The 17,811-nt window shown below is 34.7% G+C and overlaps 1 protein-coding gene across 1 annotated transcript in view; it reads right to left on the minus strand.

Annotated features, from left to right (window-relative positions):
- The window catches only part of LOC108360640 (acetylcholine receptor subunit alpha-like), a 143,711-nt gene that overhangs the window by 111,786 nt on the left and 14,114 nt on the right, over positions 1-17,811 (minus strand). The window contains exon 3 of the mRNA XM_017613004.1: positions 6,825-6,934. Coding sequence (XP_017468493.1) covers positions 6,825-6,934 — 110 coding nt within the window. The remainder of the gene's footprint in view (positions 1-6,824; positions 6,935-17,811) is intronic.

Genomic DNA, 17,811 nt, shown 5'->3' on the forward strand with positions numbered 1-17,811 from the left:
AGTAGCGTTAAAGTAAAGGAAAAAATATGACTAAAACTTTGGGAGTAGTGTAGTTCTTCCGATATCGGCCGTTGCCATATGGCAACACGGGGCATATTGCAGATGGATTGTTAGAGGACAGTATTTGGTTAAAATACGAAATAATAGAAATATTGTGTATAAGTTTGAATACATTAATTGATAATATATGCATATTCTACGTGCAAAGTGGGTGAAGAAGTTAATAAAAAGTAGCAAAATATTTCAAACATAAACCCACATCATATTTTGCACAGCTACTCGTCCTACAGTTTTTGCGTTTCGGACATGAGAGTGGCAATGTGGAAGCAGAGGGAAGCACCCGATCTCATGCTCGCATCGTTATACATGCCATACGATGCACCCGATCCCCCGTCAATATCCTTCAGGAAACTCACCGCCTGGGTGGAGCAACGAGGGATAATTATGCTGGCTGGCTGTGACGCCAATGCTCACCACAGGGTGTCGAACATCAACGATAGAGGTGAGTCACCTTTAGTTACTTATTATCCACAAAACTTACTATCTGTAACAAGGGTTATCACCGCACTTTCTACAATAGAATACGGGAGGGGGTTATAGATATAACTCTTGTAACTAACTCGAGCAATGTTATGGCTAGGCTGGCACCTCAACATAAAATGCCTTTTTTCTGATCACTGTCGCATCGTATTCTCCATTAACCTAAGCAAACCAACACAAAAACCTTATCGAAATCCTCGTAGGACAATTTAGAACAAATTCAGCCAGCTTGTGTCTGGAACGCGTCCCCTATACACGGTGGAGCCAATTTCAGCGGACCAATTGGAGGGAGCGGTCCTCTGCCTAACGAAGTCTCTCAACGAATGTTACATAGCAACCTGTCCCGAGAGCAAATCTTCTAAGTGACGCCCAAGGTGGTGGACGACCGAACTAAGGTTTCCCGGTTTCTTGGAAAATCCAGGAGGAGGGCACACTGAAAGCAGCCTTGAAACACCTTATGGACGTCCACTTCCCTGGCTGCAATTACGCAGGGGACACAGTAACTCCTATGACAGAACACCCTAGTACCCACAGGCAAGGCAGTCCAGTGGACAAAATAATCACTGCAGATAAAATAGCTTGGGCTATCAGATCCTTCAAGCCCTACAAATCTCCGGGTCTGGGAACTTCAGCGAGGCTCAGCATGCCTACCGTCAAGGTAGGTCGGTTGAAACAGCCCTGCACGGGATTGTTGTGAGTATAGAGCAAGCACTGAATCACAAGGAATATGCACTGGCAGCCGTAGGACTGGACCCAATGATCACTCTCTGGATCGACAATATGTGGAGCACCACAAACATCAATGGCTCCTTGGGAACATCAGAAGTAAGCCACACGTGGCACACCCTAAAGGGGGGTGTTATCCCCCTACTGTGGAACCTCGTGCTAAACGAATTCCTGCTCCGTACATCGAAAATCACTAAGGTCGTTGCTTATGCGGATGATTTAGTCATTCTGGTCGTGGGGAAATTCCTCTCCACATTCAGCGAGATTCTACAATCTGCAAGTACTGATCTGGCAGGGTGGGCAGAAAGAAACAGTCTTTGGGTCAATCCCACTAAAACCGAAATTGGTCTCTTCACAAAGCGATGTAAAATAGACAATTTCCGACCTCTGTCCCTCAATGAAGCAAATCTTAAATTGCCAAAAGAAGCAAAGCTTTTGGGGGTTATTCTCAACTTTCTTGGAAAAGGAACACCGAAGTGCGGAGAAAGAAGGCGCTCAATGCGCTCTACTCCTGCAAAGCTACTATTGGAAAAGACTGGGGTCTGCGACCGCAAATAATACATTGGATTTATACGACGGTAGCTGGACCTATTCTCACCTATGGCGTGCTGGTATGGTGGCAGGCGGTTGATACCAAATCCCATCTACTCAACTTGCAAAAGGTGCAACGACAAGCATGCCTTTGCTCAACGGTCGCGATTTATTCAACGCCCAAGGTGTCGCTAGAGACCCTGCTGGATATTTCAGCCATAGACCTATATGTTAAAAGTATCGCAGTTAAAAACGCTCTACGACTCAGTGCGTTTAAGAGGCTGCGTACAGCAACTGTTAGTATGAGGTCACGGAAATTGGCCTCAGTAAAAACTTCGAGATCCATTTTGCTGACAGAAGTGGCTGGGAATTTAAAATTGTTCTCATCGATGACGAAATACCTATCTTTAAGGACGGCTTAAAAATGGATATCGGAACAGGATCTCGTATCTTCTCTCAGGAGTTATCTCTGAGAGAGTCCTATAGACTCTCAGATTACTGCAATGTTTTTTAGGCTGAGATATATGCAATCCATATGGCGGCAAGGTTGACTTAACCTCATCTAAACTTGCCTTCGTTGTTGACAGTCAGGCGGCTATCAAAGCCTCAGGGTCGGCAACGACTAACTCGATATGCGTTAAAGAATGCCAAAGACCCCCACAAGCTCGGCAGCAACACATAATCAATCTTTACTGGGGGAAATGAGGAAGCACACGAAAGTCCTAGGAAGGGATCTGAGATAGGGCTCGCGGAAGCTATCCAAATCGTGAAACCTCCCCTGCGGTTTCTGTCTTCAGAAGTCCAGAGACTGACTAGGGCAGCTACCAACGGTAGGTGGGAAAATCTGCAACCTGCAGGGTATCGCGATCGCTCTGGTCACGGCTCGATTAACAAAGAATAAGGAGTCTATTAAGGCTTTCAAAGTCGAACGTTAGGCTTCTCACAGGAATACTAACGGGACACAGGACCATCGGCCGCATGGCTGCCAGGTTTGGATCCCCGAATAACGATTTCTGTAGAAGCTGCAGGGATGAGGAATTAGAATCCGTCCAAAACTGGGCATTCGCAATGGGGCCAGCACTTCGAGGAAAACGCCTCAAGTTTCTTGGGGACCATTTCTTCGAAAACCTTGATATCTTGGGAAAGCTTATCTGGAAGGACTGCTTGGATTCACCATAAAATCGAAATGGTTCGAAGACATGTAGGGATAGGCTTGCGGTAATGACCCATGGGCCTTCGCGGACTTCGAGTCAACTCTTTGCAGAGCTGCACGTTTAACCAAACCTAACTTTAGCTGGTATCCAGCCGGATATCCGGATAACAGGAAAACGGCAGAATAAGCCGGATTACGGATATGAACCGGATGTGTCGGGTATCCATATTAGCAATGCTGCGCCTAAAGGATCCAGAAGTTTCCATTATCAAGTTATATACCTAAAGACAGTACGAAGAGGATTTGCTTTAAATTAAATTGATCTTAGTACGAATGAAAATTCCAACGACGGATTTCAAGTATTATTCTATTCAATATAAGAGTTTTAAATTCAATTGAATTTAATACTAAAAATATGAAAATGAAATTATATATATATTAAAAAACTAAAAACTGGCTTTTATTACAATGTGAACTAAAAAGTAAAAAAATAATTTATAGGTATACAGATTTCGTTTAAGAGGAATAGGAAGTTCCCTATCTTGATTTAATTAAACTTTTAAAACCAAACTAAGCAAGAACAATTTTGAAAAAATGGTAGAAGTGATAGCTATTCGCCTAGTAAATTCTTGTTGATTTTTTCCACATTTTCATTTGTGAAGCCAACTACAATCAATCGCAGATATTCCAGTGCTATTTAAACTTGGTCACGTGGTTGCTGGTTTTTGTTAATAATTCTAGTTTTAGAGTGTTTAGCTTTTAGGAGTGCTCGTCCTTAAGTTATTTGTTTTTGCTATTTTATGGCCTTATAGCAATTATATTCCACTATTTTTATTGAGCTTGAGGGAATTTTCAATGAAAAACTATTGTGGAAAAGCAACAATAATTTGAAAAAATGGTAGAAGTGATAGCTGTTTCAGAAATCACCACATTTCCTCATCAGACTTCTTTCAGGAGAATTCGTACCGACGATCCCACCAGCCAGTTGCCTTCGCACTGTGCTAAGTTCACCTTGTGAATTCCTGTTGCTTTTTCCCACTATTATGAGGTTGTTGATTTTGCTGGTTTTCGTTAACATTTCTATTATTAAAATGTTTAACTTATAGGTGTGCCAGTCCTTAAGTTATTTGTTTTTGATATTTTATGGCCTTAGAACAATTATTTTCAACAATTTTTATTGAGCTTGAGGTAATTTTCAATGAAAAACTATTGTGGAAAAGCTACAATAATTTTGAAAAAATGGTATTAGAAGTGAAAGCTATTTCGGAAACCACCTCATTTCCTCATCAGACTTCCTTCAGTAGTATTCGAACCGACGGTCCCACAGACTTAGCCAGTTGCCTACGCACCGTGCTATGTTTGCATTGTAAATTCTTGTTGCTTTAATGAAAATTTCTTTGTCAATGAAAAGATATTGTGGAGAAGCATGAAAACGGCCTGAAGCTCAATAAAAATTGTTGAGTATAATTTTTATAATGCCATAAAATAACTTAAGAACGAGCAGACGTAAAATTAAGCATTCTAAATATAGAATTATTAAGAAAAACCAACAGCCACATGATCAAGTTTAAATAGCACTGGAATAGCTGCACTTGATTGTAGTTGGCTTCATAAATGAAAAAGTGGAAAAAGCAACAAAAATTTACAAGGCGGCCTTAGTACGGTGCGTAGGCAACTGGTTGAGTCGGCTGGGGTCGTTGGACCGAATCCCACTGAAAGAAGTCTGATGAGGAAATGTGGTGATTTCCGAAATAGCTATCACTTCTACCATTTTTGTTTTAATTACGACAGTCAAAATCGGGATGGGATGAAATCAACGGGAAATATTATATCGGTCAAAAACAAGTTATACGTAGCCCGGCGTTTCGCTGGGTCACGTCTAGGAAATATATATATATCTAGGGGAAATTGTCACCTTTGGTGGTTTTTTTTTGACATAACTCGAGAACCACTAGTCCGATTTTTCTCAAACAAATTTAAAAAAATTAAAAATTACAATTCCTTTAATCTGTTAATATAACGTTTTTCTATATACTCAACAGTTTTGCCGGTAAAAATAAATGTATGAAGAAAAAAAATTATTTTTGCCTAATTTATTTTTACCGGCAAAACTGTTGTTTATATAGAAAAACGTTATATGAACAGATTAAAGGAATTGTAATTTTTAATTTTTTTAAATTTTTTTGAGTAAAATCTGACTAGTGGTTCTCGAGTTATGTAAAAAAAAAGACAAAAAGGTGAAAATTTCCCCTATATGATAGTTGCTAACTTCAAATCGATATATCTCGATTCCTAGACGTGACCCAGCGAAACGCCGGGACACGTATAACTTCTTTTTTACCGATATAACTTTCCCCGGTAGTTTGAACCCTTCCCGATCACTGACCCCTAACATTTTTCTCACAGTGTTATTTTTGTTTTCCTACAATAGTTTTTTATTGAAAATAGCTTGCATCTCAATAAAATTTGTATAGTATTATTTATAAGTTAAGTATTTAGTTATAAGGCCATAAGATAGCAAAACGAAATTAGTTTTACCGGAAAACCAAGCGTGGGAGCGTTCTTAGATTTTAAAGTCCTGCGATTGGCAGTATTCAATACTACTAAACCGAAAATGAAAAGTTCAAAACAATTGATATCAATATTTTATGCTTTATAGTTCACATTGTAATAAAAGTGAGTTTTTAATTTTTTAAACTGTAAAGACTGCAAGGTGCTTGCGTTTTTTATAATTAATTTATTTCGATTGCTTAGACTAGAAACGTAACCTACTGACGCGTATATCAGCGCAGTGGATGAACGACTAGCTGCGAAGTGCTTAATGTCAGTGTGTCGAACTTCACAATAGAGCCGCTCTCTTCGTTAAGTTTGGTTTAGTTTTCGTTACGCCGTTCAACCCATCACATAAACAATAATTTTACTCATTCCCTAATAAGCAATTTTTTGTTTTATAATACATATGTATTTAATATTTTATTTAATACTTAATAAACAAAAGATGCAGAGAATTGTAATAAATAAAATATATTACAATTTATTTGAAGGATAATACATAGCTTTGGGAATGAGACTAAAATTAAAAGTTTTTATTTCGTTTGTGGGGAATTTGAAAATTTTAGTGGGGATTTGTAGGAAATTGGATTTTTTTCTGGGTAATTAAACGAATTTAGAACTGCAACGCTGCTTCTGTGGACTTTCCTTGAAGTATCTGAATTTGTATTCGAGTAATCGTACGCCCAGATGGACCGACGAACAAGGCTTAATAGAATAATCCGTAATTCTTTATGAAAATAATGATACTTATCATACCTTTGCTTTCGGTTACAAAAAGCAAGACTTTTTAGAGCAATGTCAGTTACAAATAGATTTTTATATCATTTTTATTTTTATTTCTGGGGAAATGCCCATTTATCGGTCCTTAGTTACTTGGAATGGCGCCCGCTCTGGTCTAGTGGTTAGCAGTACGCGCTTCCACTCCGCAGGGCCTTGGTTCAAGATCGGTTCAACCCAACATGAAAAAACATAAAAAAAAAACAAAAATGTTTTTTTTTTTTTTAATAACTGTCGCTCCTCGGCAGGCAATGGCAAACCTCCGAGTTTATTTCTGGAATGAAAAACAGCTTTTCATAAAAATACAATCGCCGTTCGGAGTCGGCGTAAAACTATAGGTCTCTCCCCTTTGTGTGACAACATGAAGGCGCACGCCTCAAATCGGAGCAGAAGCTCGGCCAAACAATAGCATATGTGTAAGCGCCAATCTATTCTTATTTACTTGGGATCAGCGTCTTAAAAAATTTTCAGATATGTTGAAAAAACTCACGACAGAACCTTTGCCTGTATATAATAAACAGTTTTTAGAATGCTAACTACTTACTTGTTATATAAAACAATGTCCGGTCGCCAAATGTGATCAGAGGGTACATGCAGCATATGTACTCCACCATATTCTTTAGGCTCCCAACGCAGTTTGTAGTCATACCAGGACTGAAAATACACATAGAGCGGAATAAATTATACTAGTTTTCAGTTAATATAACGCTACCTAACAAAGTTCTTAAAATTAGTGTGGTTTCGTACGTTTAACTGAGAAGCCGTTTGAAGATCTGTAGTGCTATTCTGTATATTTTTTACCCACTGACAATCGGTATCCCAATTTACGACAACCATGGCTTACGCTTGCGAAAAGTTTATTATGTAACAAGAAGTACCGAGAAAATTCATTTACATTTTTCATCGATAACAAATTCAGAAAATACGGCAATGTGTTTTTATACCCGAGCGCACTTGTGCACAAGTGTATTATCACATAACAGTTGTTTGTAACAGCCAAAACGAATCGAGATAGCTATAGACTACAGACAAATGTAAACATAAATGAAAAAAAAAATCGATTAAGCGGTGACTGTCTGTCCGTCCGTCTGTACGGACGATAACTCGGTATTTGTACTTATTTGAGCGTAGGACGGATGGTGTTTAACATGGATAAAATCGGGCAATAACCTCGCCTACCTGCCATACAACGGTTACTTTCAGAAATATGAAAACTGCGATATTTTAGTAACTACTGAAGCTTACTCACTCAAAATTGATACATACATACAATCATTTTAGACAAAAAATAAGAATGTTAAAAAAAAAAAGTTGACATCAGGACGATGCTATTTAGCCATCAACGTGAATCTTTCGAATATCTATTTTCCTCATTAATCATCTTATTTAAATTATAGCTTTCGTTGTTACATTGAAATATTTTTCGTTGTTATATTGAAACCAAAAGTAACCAAAAAGACAATATTGATCTCAATTTGATATTGTTAAGGATAAAACTTGCGCTTTTCCTCATCATATTAATAACCAGAATACAAATCTAATATTTTTCAGTACACTTTTTACATTATTAATGGTTATATTGATACCGAGAAATGATAGTGTTTAAAGTTTCATTTTAACACAACGTGTATTAAGCCAATAGTGATGCTTTTTTTTGATTATGTAGCTACGGCCACTTATGATTACATTTGTATAACTTGATAATCTAGTGCTGCCAGGTATTTAAGATACATAAATAAAATAAAATAAACTTTTTAACAATAGAGTGCAAGCGCGTGGCCTACTATAGTAGACCATTTTAGAATGTCAATAAATGTTTTCTTACATAACATTTAAATGGAACTTATAGTTAAAAAATTTAGTTAAGTCTATAACGTTTACGCTCACAAACTTCAATTTTTCATAGCAGCTAGGAATTTGAAAAAATAAATCATTTAGTTATGTAACAGAAAAAATAGGAATAATTTTACTTCTTAGATCAATGTCTTAAATTTTCTTCTTAAACCAATATTTTTCAAAGAAAAATATCAGTTTTCGTAACATTGAGTGCCCACCGCAGGCTGGGGATCTGGACAAATCCATTTTTTAAAAGTAGACTTAGAGTTCTGGTACAATAGGTGAACCGCCCAACTAAAATTTGGTATTACATCGTGCTGTACTTCCTGAGATGCTTGTAAGAGCTTTGCTATTCCAAATTGTGGTTGTTAGAGAAGTGTTTCAATGGACGTGCAGCGATTCAAAGCGGGTTTCAAAAAATCGAGGGACTATTCTTATTAAAAGTTATCCGTGAAATTTTTTTTTAGTATTTTTGGTTGATTAGGAGAGCTTCGATTGCAGCAATGTTCATCAAATCGAAAAATAATTTAAGTGGTTATCGGTGGCAGTTTCTAAGTTTCTATCCGTAAATTTGGACAACTAAGTTTCTGTGTCTATAAATTTCGACAACTCAGTAACCATTGATCAGTTTGAATAATTCGATACGTTGCGATAACTTAATAAGCATGGATAAATTTCGATAATTATAATCTTTGATGATTCGATAAATTTCAGTAACCTTTAGGGCTGATTTTATTTCTATTCCTATCTGAAAATTTCAACTCTGTTAACCTACTTCTTATGTATTTCTCATTGCCTCCATTTTCGCCTTTATCTCAATTTTCGTCTTTGTCTTCACTTTTGCCTTTTTTTTGTCTTCATCGTTATCACTTGTTTCTTCATCTTCATATTTATCTTTATTTCAAAGTTTAATTTCAAATACGAAGTAAAACAAAATGCGAAACAGCTTAAATTGAACAGGTTGCAAAAACAACCATACACAAATATATAGAAACTCTCCTCATCTACAAAATTACCTTTCCAATGGTGTTTGTGGTTTTGAAATCGGTAACTTTACCTTGGTCTTCATCTTTGTTTTTATCTTTCACATCTTTGCTTTTATCGTTTTCTTTTTCTACTCACACAGATGAGATGAGGTGCGACGACGTGATAAGATGTGACGTGATTTTATGTGATGTGATAGGATGTCATGCCATGTCACGTGATATCGTGTGATGTGATATCATATTATGTGATGTAATATCATGTGATGTCTCTTCATATCATGTGATAAAATGTTATGTGATGTCATGTAATGTGATCACATTCCATGTTCCGATTAGTATATCGATAAGCCTGTCGATAACTGTGTCGATAAAAATGCCGATAACAATATCCATATAGAAAAATACAACGATTGCAAAATCGATTAATCCNATGTAATGTGATCACATTCCATGTTCCGATTAGTATATCGATAAGCCTGTCGATAACTGTGTCGATAAAAATGCCGATAACAATATCCATATAGAAAAATACAACGATTGCAAAATCGATTAATCCATCGAAAAATATAACAATCATCAGTATCGATTATTGTACATATCTTTAACAAAATAAATGACGAAATCGATAACAAAATCAATTATTTAATCGATTATTATACCGATAACAATATCTATTATTGTATCGATAACAATATCGATTATTATATTGGTTATTATATCGATTACAATAGCGGTTATTTAATCAATAACAGTATCGAAAACAATATCGATTATTTTATCGATAACAATATCGATTATTTTATCGAGAAAAATATCGAGTTTTATATCGATAACAATATCGATCTTCATCCTCATCCTGTTCTTCATATTATCTTTATTTTTGCATATTCCTCTTCACCTTTACCTTAAAGTGTTAGATTTACTTTGATCTTCGGTTTTGCCTGTACCTCTAGGCATCTTTGTTGTTGTTTTTATTCTCAAACCGCTAAACCGCTGAGAACCATTTCCATGTGCATTATTCCCCTTGAATTTGGCAATTTACTCCCAACCAACCAACTGCCGTAAAGAAGTTTCACTTCATAAATTCAAGAAATGTTATTAGCCTTTCAGTTACCCTAATTCTTATGTATCTGTCATTGTCTACATTTTCGTCTTTATCTTCACTTTTGCCTTCTTTTTTTTTGGATTCATCGTTATCATTTATTTCTTCATCTTCATATTTACATATCTTTATTTCAAAGCTTAATTTCAAATGTGAAGTGAAACAACATGCGAAACATGTCAAATTGAACATGTTGCAGCAACATCTATACACAAATACGAAAATGTTGAAACGACGGTTTTGACCGTAATTTTCAACCAATTGTGAAACCATACACAACTCTGCTCATCTACGAAAAATTTCCTCCCCAACGGTGTTCTTGGTTTTGAAATCGGTTCGGTAGAATCGCCAAACGAACGGAGACAAAATTTATGTTAGCGTATCAATATACAGTAGGGAGTGCCAGTTACTGTCGAAATTCGACAGTTTTTCTAGTTTTTAGGAGCCTTGGAGAGGGTTTCTAACTTAACACGTAGCAAAACTTATACGGTACAAATTAACTTACCGGAAAATCTTCTGCTTTGGAACTAAAACGAAACTAAAATTTTTTTTATCTTAGAAGGTCTTTTAACTTCAGCAGGACTTAGAACTGACCCGATACATTCCACTTTATCGATAAATATGAATGACTTGATACAATCGATAGTTCGATGAATTTCAAAAACTCTAAAATCCGATAACTCAAAAAAATTCGTTAACTCGACTAATTTCGATAATTGTGAAATTCGATGGCTCGATAAATTTCGATAACTCAAAAATTTAAACACTTTGGATACCTTTATAAATTTTTACTTTTGTCATCTCCACATTTTTCGAAAACTATCTAAACATTTTGATAACTCGTTACACTCTGTTAGGACGTGTGTTAGGAGTGATAAATCGATAAGCTTATATAACCTTGAAATTTCGATAAATCGATATATTTTGAAAATTCCATATACTTCGCTTCGTTGAACCAACCAATTTCAGTAGATCAATAATTATCGATAACTCTGTAAGTTGAAAGAACTCAGTGCATTACGACACCTCGATAAATTTCGTTAAGTCTAAAATAATGATAATTCAATAAATATCGATAGCTTAATACATTTCTTTAACTTGACAAATTTCGTTAATCCCACATGTTTTTATAGCTCGATAGCTATCCGTAAATTTCGACAACTAAGTTTCTGTGTCTATAAATTTCGACAACTTAATAAACATTGATCAATTTGAATAATTCGATACGTTGTGGTAACTTAATAAGCATGGATAAATTTCGATAATTATAAACTTCGATGATAAGATGTGACGTTATTTTACGTCATATGATAGGATGTCGTGTCATGTGCTGCCATATTCTGTGATGTCATGTCATACGATGTCATACCATATGATGTCATATCATGTGATGCCACGTTATGTAATGCGATGTCATGTCATATCGTGTGATGTCAAGTCATGTGATGTCATATCATATGATGTCATGTCACGTGATATCGTGTGATGTGATATCATATTATGTGATGTAATATAATATGATGTCTCATCATATCATGTGATATAATGTGATGTGATAACATTATCCATAAACATATAGAAAAATACAACGATTGCAAAATCGATTTATTCATCGATAGATGTAACAATCATCAGTATCGATTATTGTACATATCGATAACAATATAAATTACTAAATCGATAACAAAATCAATTATTTAATCGATTATTATACCTTAAAGTGTTTTACCTTAAAGTGTTTAAATTTGCCTTGATCTTCGTTTTTGCCTGTATCTCTAGGCATCTTTGTTTTTGTTTTTATTCTCAACCCGCTAAACCGCTTAGAACCATTTCCATGTGCATTATTCCCCTTGAATTTGACAATTTACTCCCAACCAACCAACTGCCGCTTCATCTTCATATTTATCTTTATTTCAAAGCTTAATTTCAAATCCGAAGTGAAACAACATGCGAAACNGTTTTTATAGCTCGATAGCTATCCGTAAATTTCGACAACTAAGTTTCTGTGTCTATAAATTTCGACAACTTAATAAACATTGATCAATTTGAATAATTCGATACGTTGTGGTAACTTAATAAGCATGGATAAATTTCGATAATTATAAACTTCGATGATAAGATGTGACGTTATTTTACGTCATATGATAGGATGTCGTGTCATGTGCTGCCATATTCTGTGATGTCATGTCATACGATGTCATACCATATGATGTCATATCATGTGATGCCACGTTATGTAATGCGATGTCATGTCATATCGTGTGATGTGAAGTCATGTGATGTCATATCATATGATGTCATGTCACGTGATATCGTGTGATGTGATATCATATTATGTGATGTAATATAATATGATGTCTCATCATATCATGTGATATAATGTGATGTGATAACATTATCCATAAACATATAGAAAAATACAACGATTGCAAAATCGATTTATTCATCGATAGATGTAACAATCATCAGTATCGATTATTGTACATATCGATAACAATATAAACTACTAAATCGATAAAAAGAATCAATTATTTAATCGATTATTATACCTTAAAGTGTTTTACCTTAAAGTGTTTAAATTTGCCTTGATCTTCGTTTTTGCCTGTATCTCTAGGCATCTTTGTTTTTGTTTTTATTCTCAACCCGCTAAACCGCTTAGAACCATTTCCATGTGCATTATTCCCCTTGAATTTGACAATTTACTCCCAACCAACCAACTGCCGCTTCATCTTCATATTTATCTTTATTTCAAAGCTTAATTTCAAATCCGAAGTGAAACAACATGCGAAACATGTCAATTTGAACATGTTGCAGCAACATCTATACACAAATACGGAAATATTTAAACGACGGTTTAGGCCGTAATTTTCCACCAATTTTGAAACCATAAAAACTGTGCTCATCTACAGAAAAATGCCTTTCCAAAGGTGATCTTGGTTTGGAAATCGGTTCGGTATAATCAGCAAACGAACGGAGACAAAATTCATGTTCATATGAGTAATTTTTTAAATATCGAGCTCGAGCCGGTAAATTAACGTAAACGACATTTTCTCAAAATTTTGTTTTTATTCCAGAAATATTCCTAGGGCATTCAGATGCATTTCTGCATCAAAAAAATAATAATAATTATTNTTCGGTATAATCAGCAAACGAACGGAGACAAAATTCATGTTCATATGAGTTTTTATGNAAAAACTGTGCTCATCTACAGAAAAATGCCTTTCCAAAGGTGATCTTGGTTTGGAAATCGGTTCGGTATAATCAGCAAACGAACGGAGACAAAATTCATGTTCATATGAGTAATTTTTTAAATATCGAGCTCGAGCCGGTAAATTAACGTAAACGACATTTTCTCAAAATTTTGTTTTTATTCCAGAAATATTCCTAGGGCATTCAGATGCATTTCTGCATCAAAAAAATAATAATAATTATTAAAAAAAAGTCGCTTACGTTATTTTGGCGGTTAGGGCTCGATATGTATAAGCGTGTATAGCCTGTGGAGAATTTCGTAGTCAACAATACAATAGCCAACTTTTGGTCCACTTATAACGGCCTACTTTTATCTGGCTTCAAAAGATTAACTATAAATACTTATGATTTTTTAGGTGTTCTTTTATTAGTTGTTTTTTTCACTTCATAATATAAACCATATACCAAGTATTTTCATGGAGAATGCCTTTTTTTATCGTCGTCGTCTTCTATTGATTTCTGAATTTCCCCTGTTGTAAATAACCTCGAATCTCTATGAAGGTCGCTCTACAGTTTCGAGCTCAAAATATTTGGCGAACCTGGGAAAATCATTACGATGACAACAATTAGAAAACACGTGTTAACTTCGGACCTGTTCTATGTTTCACATTAGGCCAGATTGGCGGTTGTTTTGACTTGCAGGGAAATGACCTTACCACAACTGCATGTGTATCTAGGCATGCGCTTTCGCATTTATTGGATATTATAAAAGCTATGTGACTATTAAATAATCAAATTTAACAAAATTTTATAATTTTTGTCTTCCAACTAATTTTAAGGAAAAATCCGGGGAACAGCCCCACCCTATAGTCATGCCTGCACATATATGTATAAATATGTATACAATCGACTTGTATATATGTAAAATATATATACTTATTCATCGAGAACCTTATCGAAAAATCTACCTGAAAATCGAAAAAGTTACCGTTTTTGAAATCGGCACTTGCCATGATTTTGAACTTCACGTATTCTAACACTGACCGATTCATTTGAATCTGGTTCAAGGACACCGTGTATAGTAGGCCGCGATTGTACTCTAAATAGTGTTAATATACCACACTTTTATAAATGGACTAAAAATTTTAAAATAATAATACTGATTCCAATAAAATTTGTTTTGATAACTTTTGATTTAGAAACTTTAGCAAAAGCCATTATAAACAATTTATGAGATTGAAAATGAAAAACGTGGAGCGCATACAATACAAAAGATTAGATTTCATCGACAATAGTAAAACTATATAACATAGACCTAAAATTTCTACAGAGAAAGTACAAATTTGAGATCGATTTTAAGCGGTCGTTATTCTTATACCTACATACATACATATATAGCATTTTCAGTTTAAATGAAACTTTCTTCAAGTTAAATGAAACCTTTTTCAGGTTAAGCGAAACCTTTTTCAAATTAATTGAAACCTTTTTCAGATGAAGCGAAACGTTTTTCAAATTAAATGAAACCTTTTTCGGATTCAATGAAACTTTATTCAAATTAAATGAAACTTTTTTCAGGTTCAATGAAACTTTATTCAAACCAAATGAAACTTTTTTCAAATTAAATGAAACTTTATTCAAATTAAGTATTAAACCTTTTTGTAATAAAAGAACAGGAAATCAACTTAACCTATTAAGAGCCGTTTGCACCATGTCTGGCTAACACTAAAGGCTCTGTTATGCATACTTGGCATTGCTTGGGAAGGAATCTGTTAAATGAGCTTCGCGTGTAAGCTGTTACCCAACGCACAGCATTACATACGTACAAGTCTGTTGGTTTTCGAATTCTACGTAAAAACACGTACGTAACAGAGCCTTAACTGATAGTTACACATCGTTATCGATGCCATACTTATATCAGTGAGTCGATAACGCCGATTATGATGTTTAACTGGGGGAATATTTGTATTGTTGCTACACGAATTCAAAGCTGTCAACTATTATTTTCTTAAGGGAGAAGAGGGAAATAAAGTACAAATACTCTCCCTTCTCACTCACTCGCTTAAGCGAAATGTAAAATTTGGCATTTGCATAACAATTGTCTAATTATTTTCTTCTAACTTAAACAAAGTCTATGGNGGAGAAGAGGGAAATAAAGTACAAATACTCTCCCTTCTCACTCACTCGCTGAAACGAAATATAAAATTTGGCATTTGCATAACAATTGTCTAATTATTTTCTTCTAACTTAAACAAAGTCTATGGAATAGGCCACAGTCTAATCACGGCAACATTCAACTTCGGTTAAAGAATAATTTTGACATGTCCCATTTCTCTTTGCCTTTTCACATCATCCTTTACATGTTCTCCCGAAAACAGAGATATTTGAAGTTTTATAANAATAATTTTGACATGTCCCATTTCTCTTTTCCTTTTCACATCATCCTTTACATGTACTCCCGAAAACAGAGATATTTGAAGTTTTATAAAATGAATAAATTATATCATTTGCCTGGTTACCAAAACCCCTCGAAAACCACAACAAACCAACCTACCTGCCAAAGCCTTATTTTAAAAAGTGAAACTACCAATTTTGGTCCAATTGGACCGAAACGGCAACACTGTATTCAACATGCCTTGACCGTAAGGGAGAGCAACACGTAACAGCTAATTCAAAGTAATCCAAAAAAGAAGTTTCATTTCATTTGAATAAAGTTTCATTTAATTTGAAAAAAGTTTCATTTAATTTGAATAAAGTTTCATTGAAACTGAAAAAGGTCTCATTTAATTTGAATAAAGTTTCACTGAATCTAAAAAAGGTTTGATGTAATTCGAAAAAGGTTTCGATAAACATGAAAAAGGTTTCATTTAATTCGAAAAAGGTTTCGCTTAACATGAAAAAGGTTTCATTTAATTTGAAAAAGGTTTCGCTTAATTTGAAAATGGTTTCATTTAAACTGAAAATGCTATACATATTACTCTTCATATCTATTCCGGTCTATTACTTGTGCCCACGCTTTTCATTTTCAATCCCATAAATTATTTATAATGGCTTCTTCTAAAATTTCAAAATCAAAAGTTATCAAAACAAATTCTATGGGACTGAAATATATTATTTTCATTTATAAAAGTATTAAGAAGTATCGAAAAAATAGAGAGTGAAATTTTTAAAACTAAAAATGTTACATGAGTAATAAGGAATACATAATATAAAGAAGGGGGAAAAATAAAGAAAGCGACGTGTGATGGCTTTACAAAGCGACAGTATAAATGAAACAAGCGTGCTTTATGTAACCACATCCAATCGTACATATGTACATATGTTTGTATGGACATATGGGTAAAGGCTTCCTCAAGTGGGCCCCGAATTTACCAAGATTAATATTTTTCATTATACTCAGGCAGCGCCGAGTTTTGTAGTCGAAAAGTACACTGTGTAAATTTTGTTGCAAAATTCCATCAAAAAAAATTTATCAACAATTGAAAACTTTTGCAGTGTTTTGGAAATTTTTATTTTGCTTTAAAAGTAAGTTTCGGAATGAATAAATTTTTTGGGTGCAGATTTAAAAAATATTAAAATATACAATGAAATTATTTGCGGTACAAATTTTTTTTTTGCTTTTCAATAATTTTTTATGAAAACGTGAACATATAAGCAATTTCTGCGCTTCGTGGACGAAATTTTTGAGCACAAACTTCTGTAATAACCATTTTTGCATTTATCTATGAAATAATGCGTGCATTTCGGTGTAGTTTGGTTGGAATGAATTTTTATTTGCCAGCATGCGGGCCCGACTCTCGTGACTGGATCGCGCGCAATCCGCGTTGACTTCTTGCGCAATAAAGAAATGAACGTTTCAATCGTTCCACTTTTATTTCTCATGCCCGAATTTCGCGTGCCTGCGGAAGTCAGGCGCGCACGCTGGCAAATAAAAATTTATTCCAACCAAACTATATCGAAATGCACGAATTTTTTTCATAGATAAATGCAGAAATGTTTATTACATAATTTGTTGTTAAAATTTTTCATCCACGAGGCGCAGAAATCGCTTAAATGTTAAATTTTTCATAAAAAAATTATTGAAAAGCAAAAAAAATATATTTGTAACGCAAATAATTTCATTGTATAGGTTAGTGTTTTTTAAATCTGCACCCAAACAAATTTTTTCATTCGGACACTTACTTAAAAAAAAGTCCCAAAACACTTAAAAAATTTTCAATTGTTAATAAAAAAAGACTATTTAGAATTTTGCAACAAAATTTACACATTGTACTTTTCGACTACACAACTCGGCGCTGCCTGAATGGCATTGAAAATATTCATCTTGGTAAGTTCGGGGCCCACTTGAGGAAGCCTTACCCATATGTATGACGAAGCAAACGGGCTTCGTTGATATACTGATGGACATACATACATGTATG

Source organism: Rhagoletis zephyria, unplaced genomic scaffold (genome assembly GCF_001687245.7).
Source record: "Rhagoletis zephyria isolate East Lansing unplaced genomic scaffold, Rhagoletis_zephyria_1.1 Rzeph_scaffold_00599, whole genome shotgun sequence".
In the NCBI taxonomy this organism is placed as follows: Eukaryota; Metazoa; Arthropoda; class Insecta; order Diptera; family Tephritidae; genus Rhagoletis; species Rhagoletis zephyria.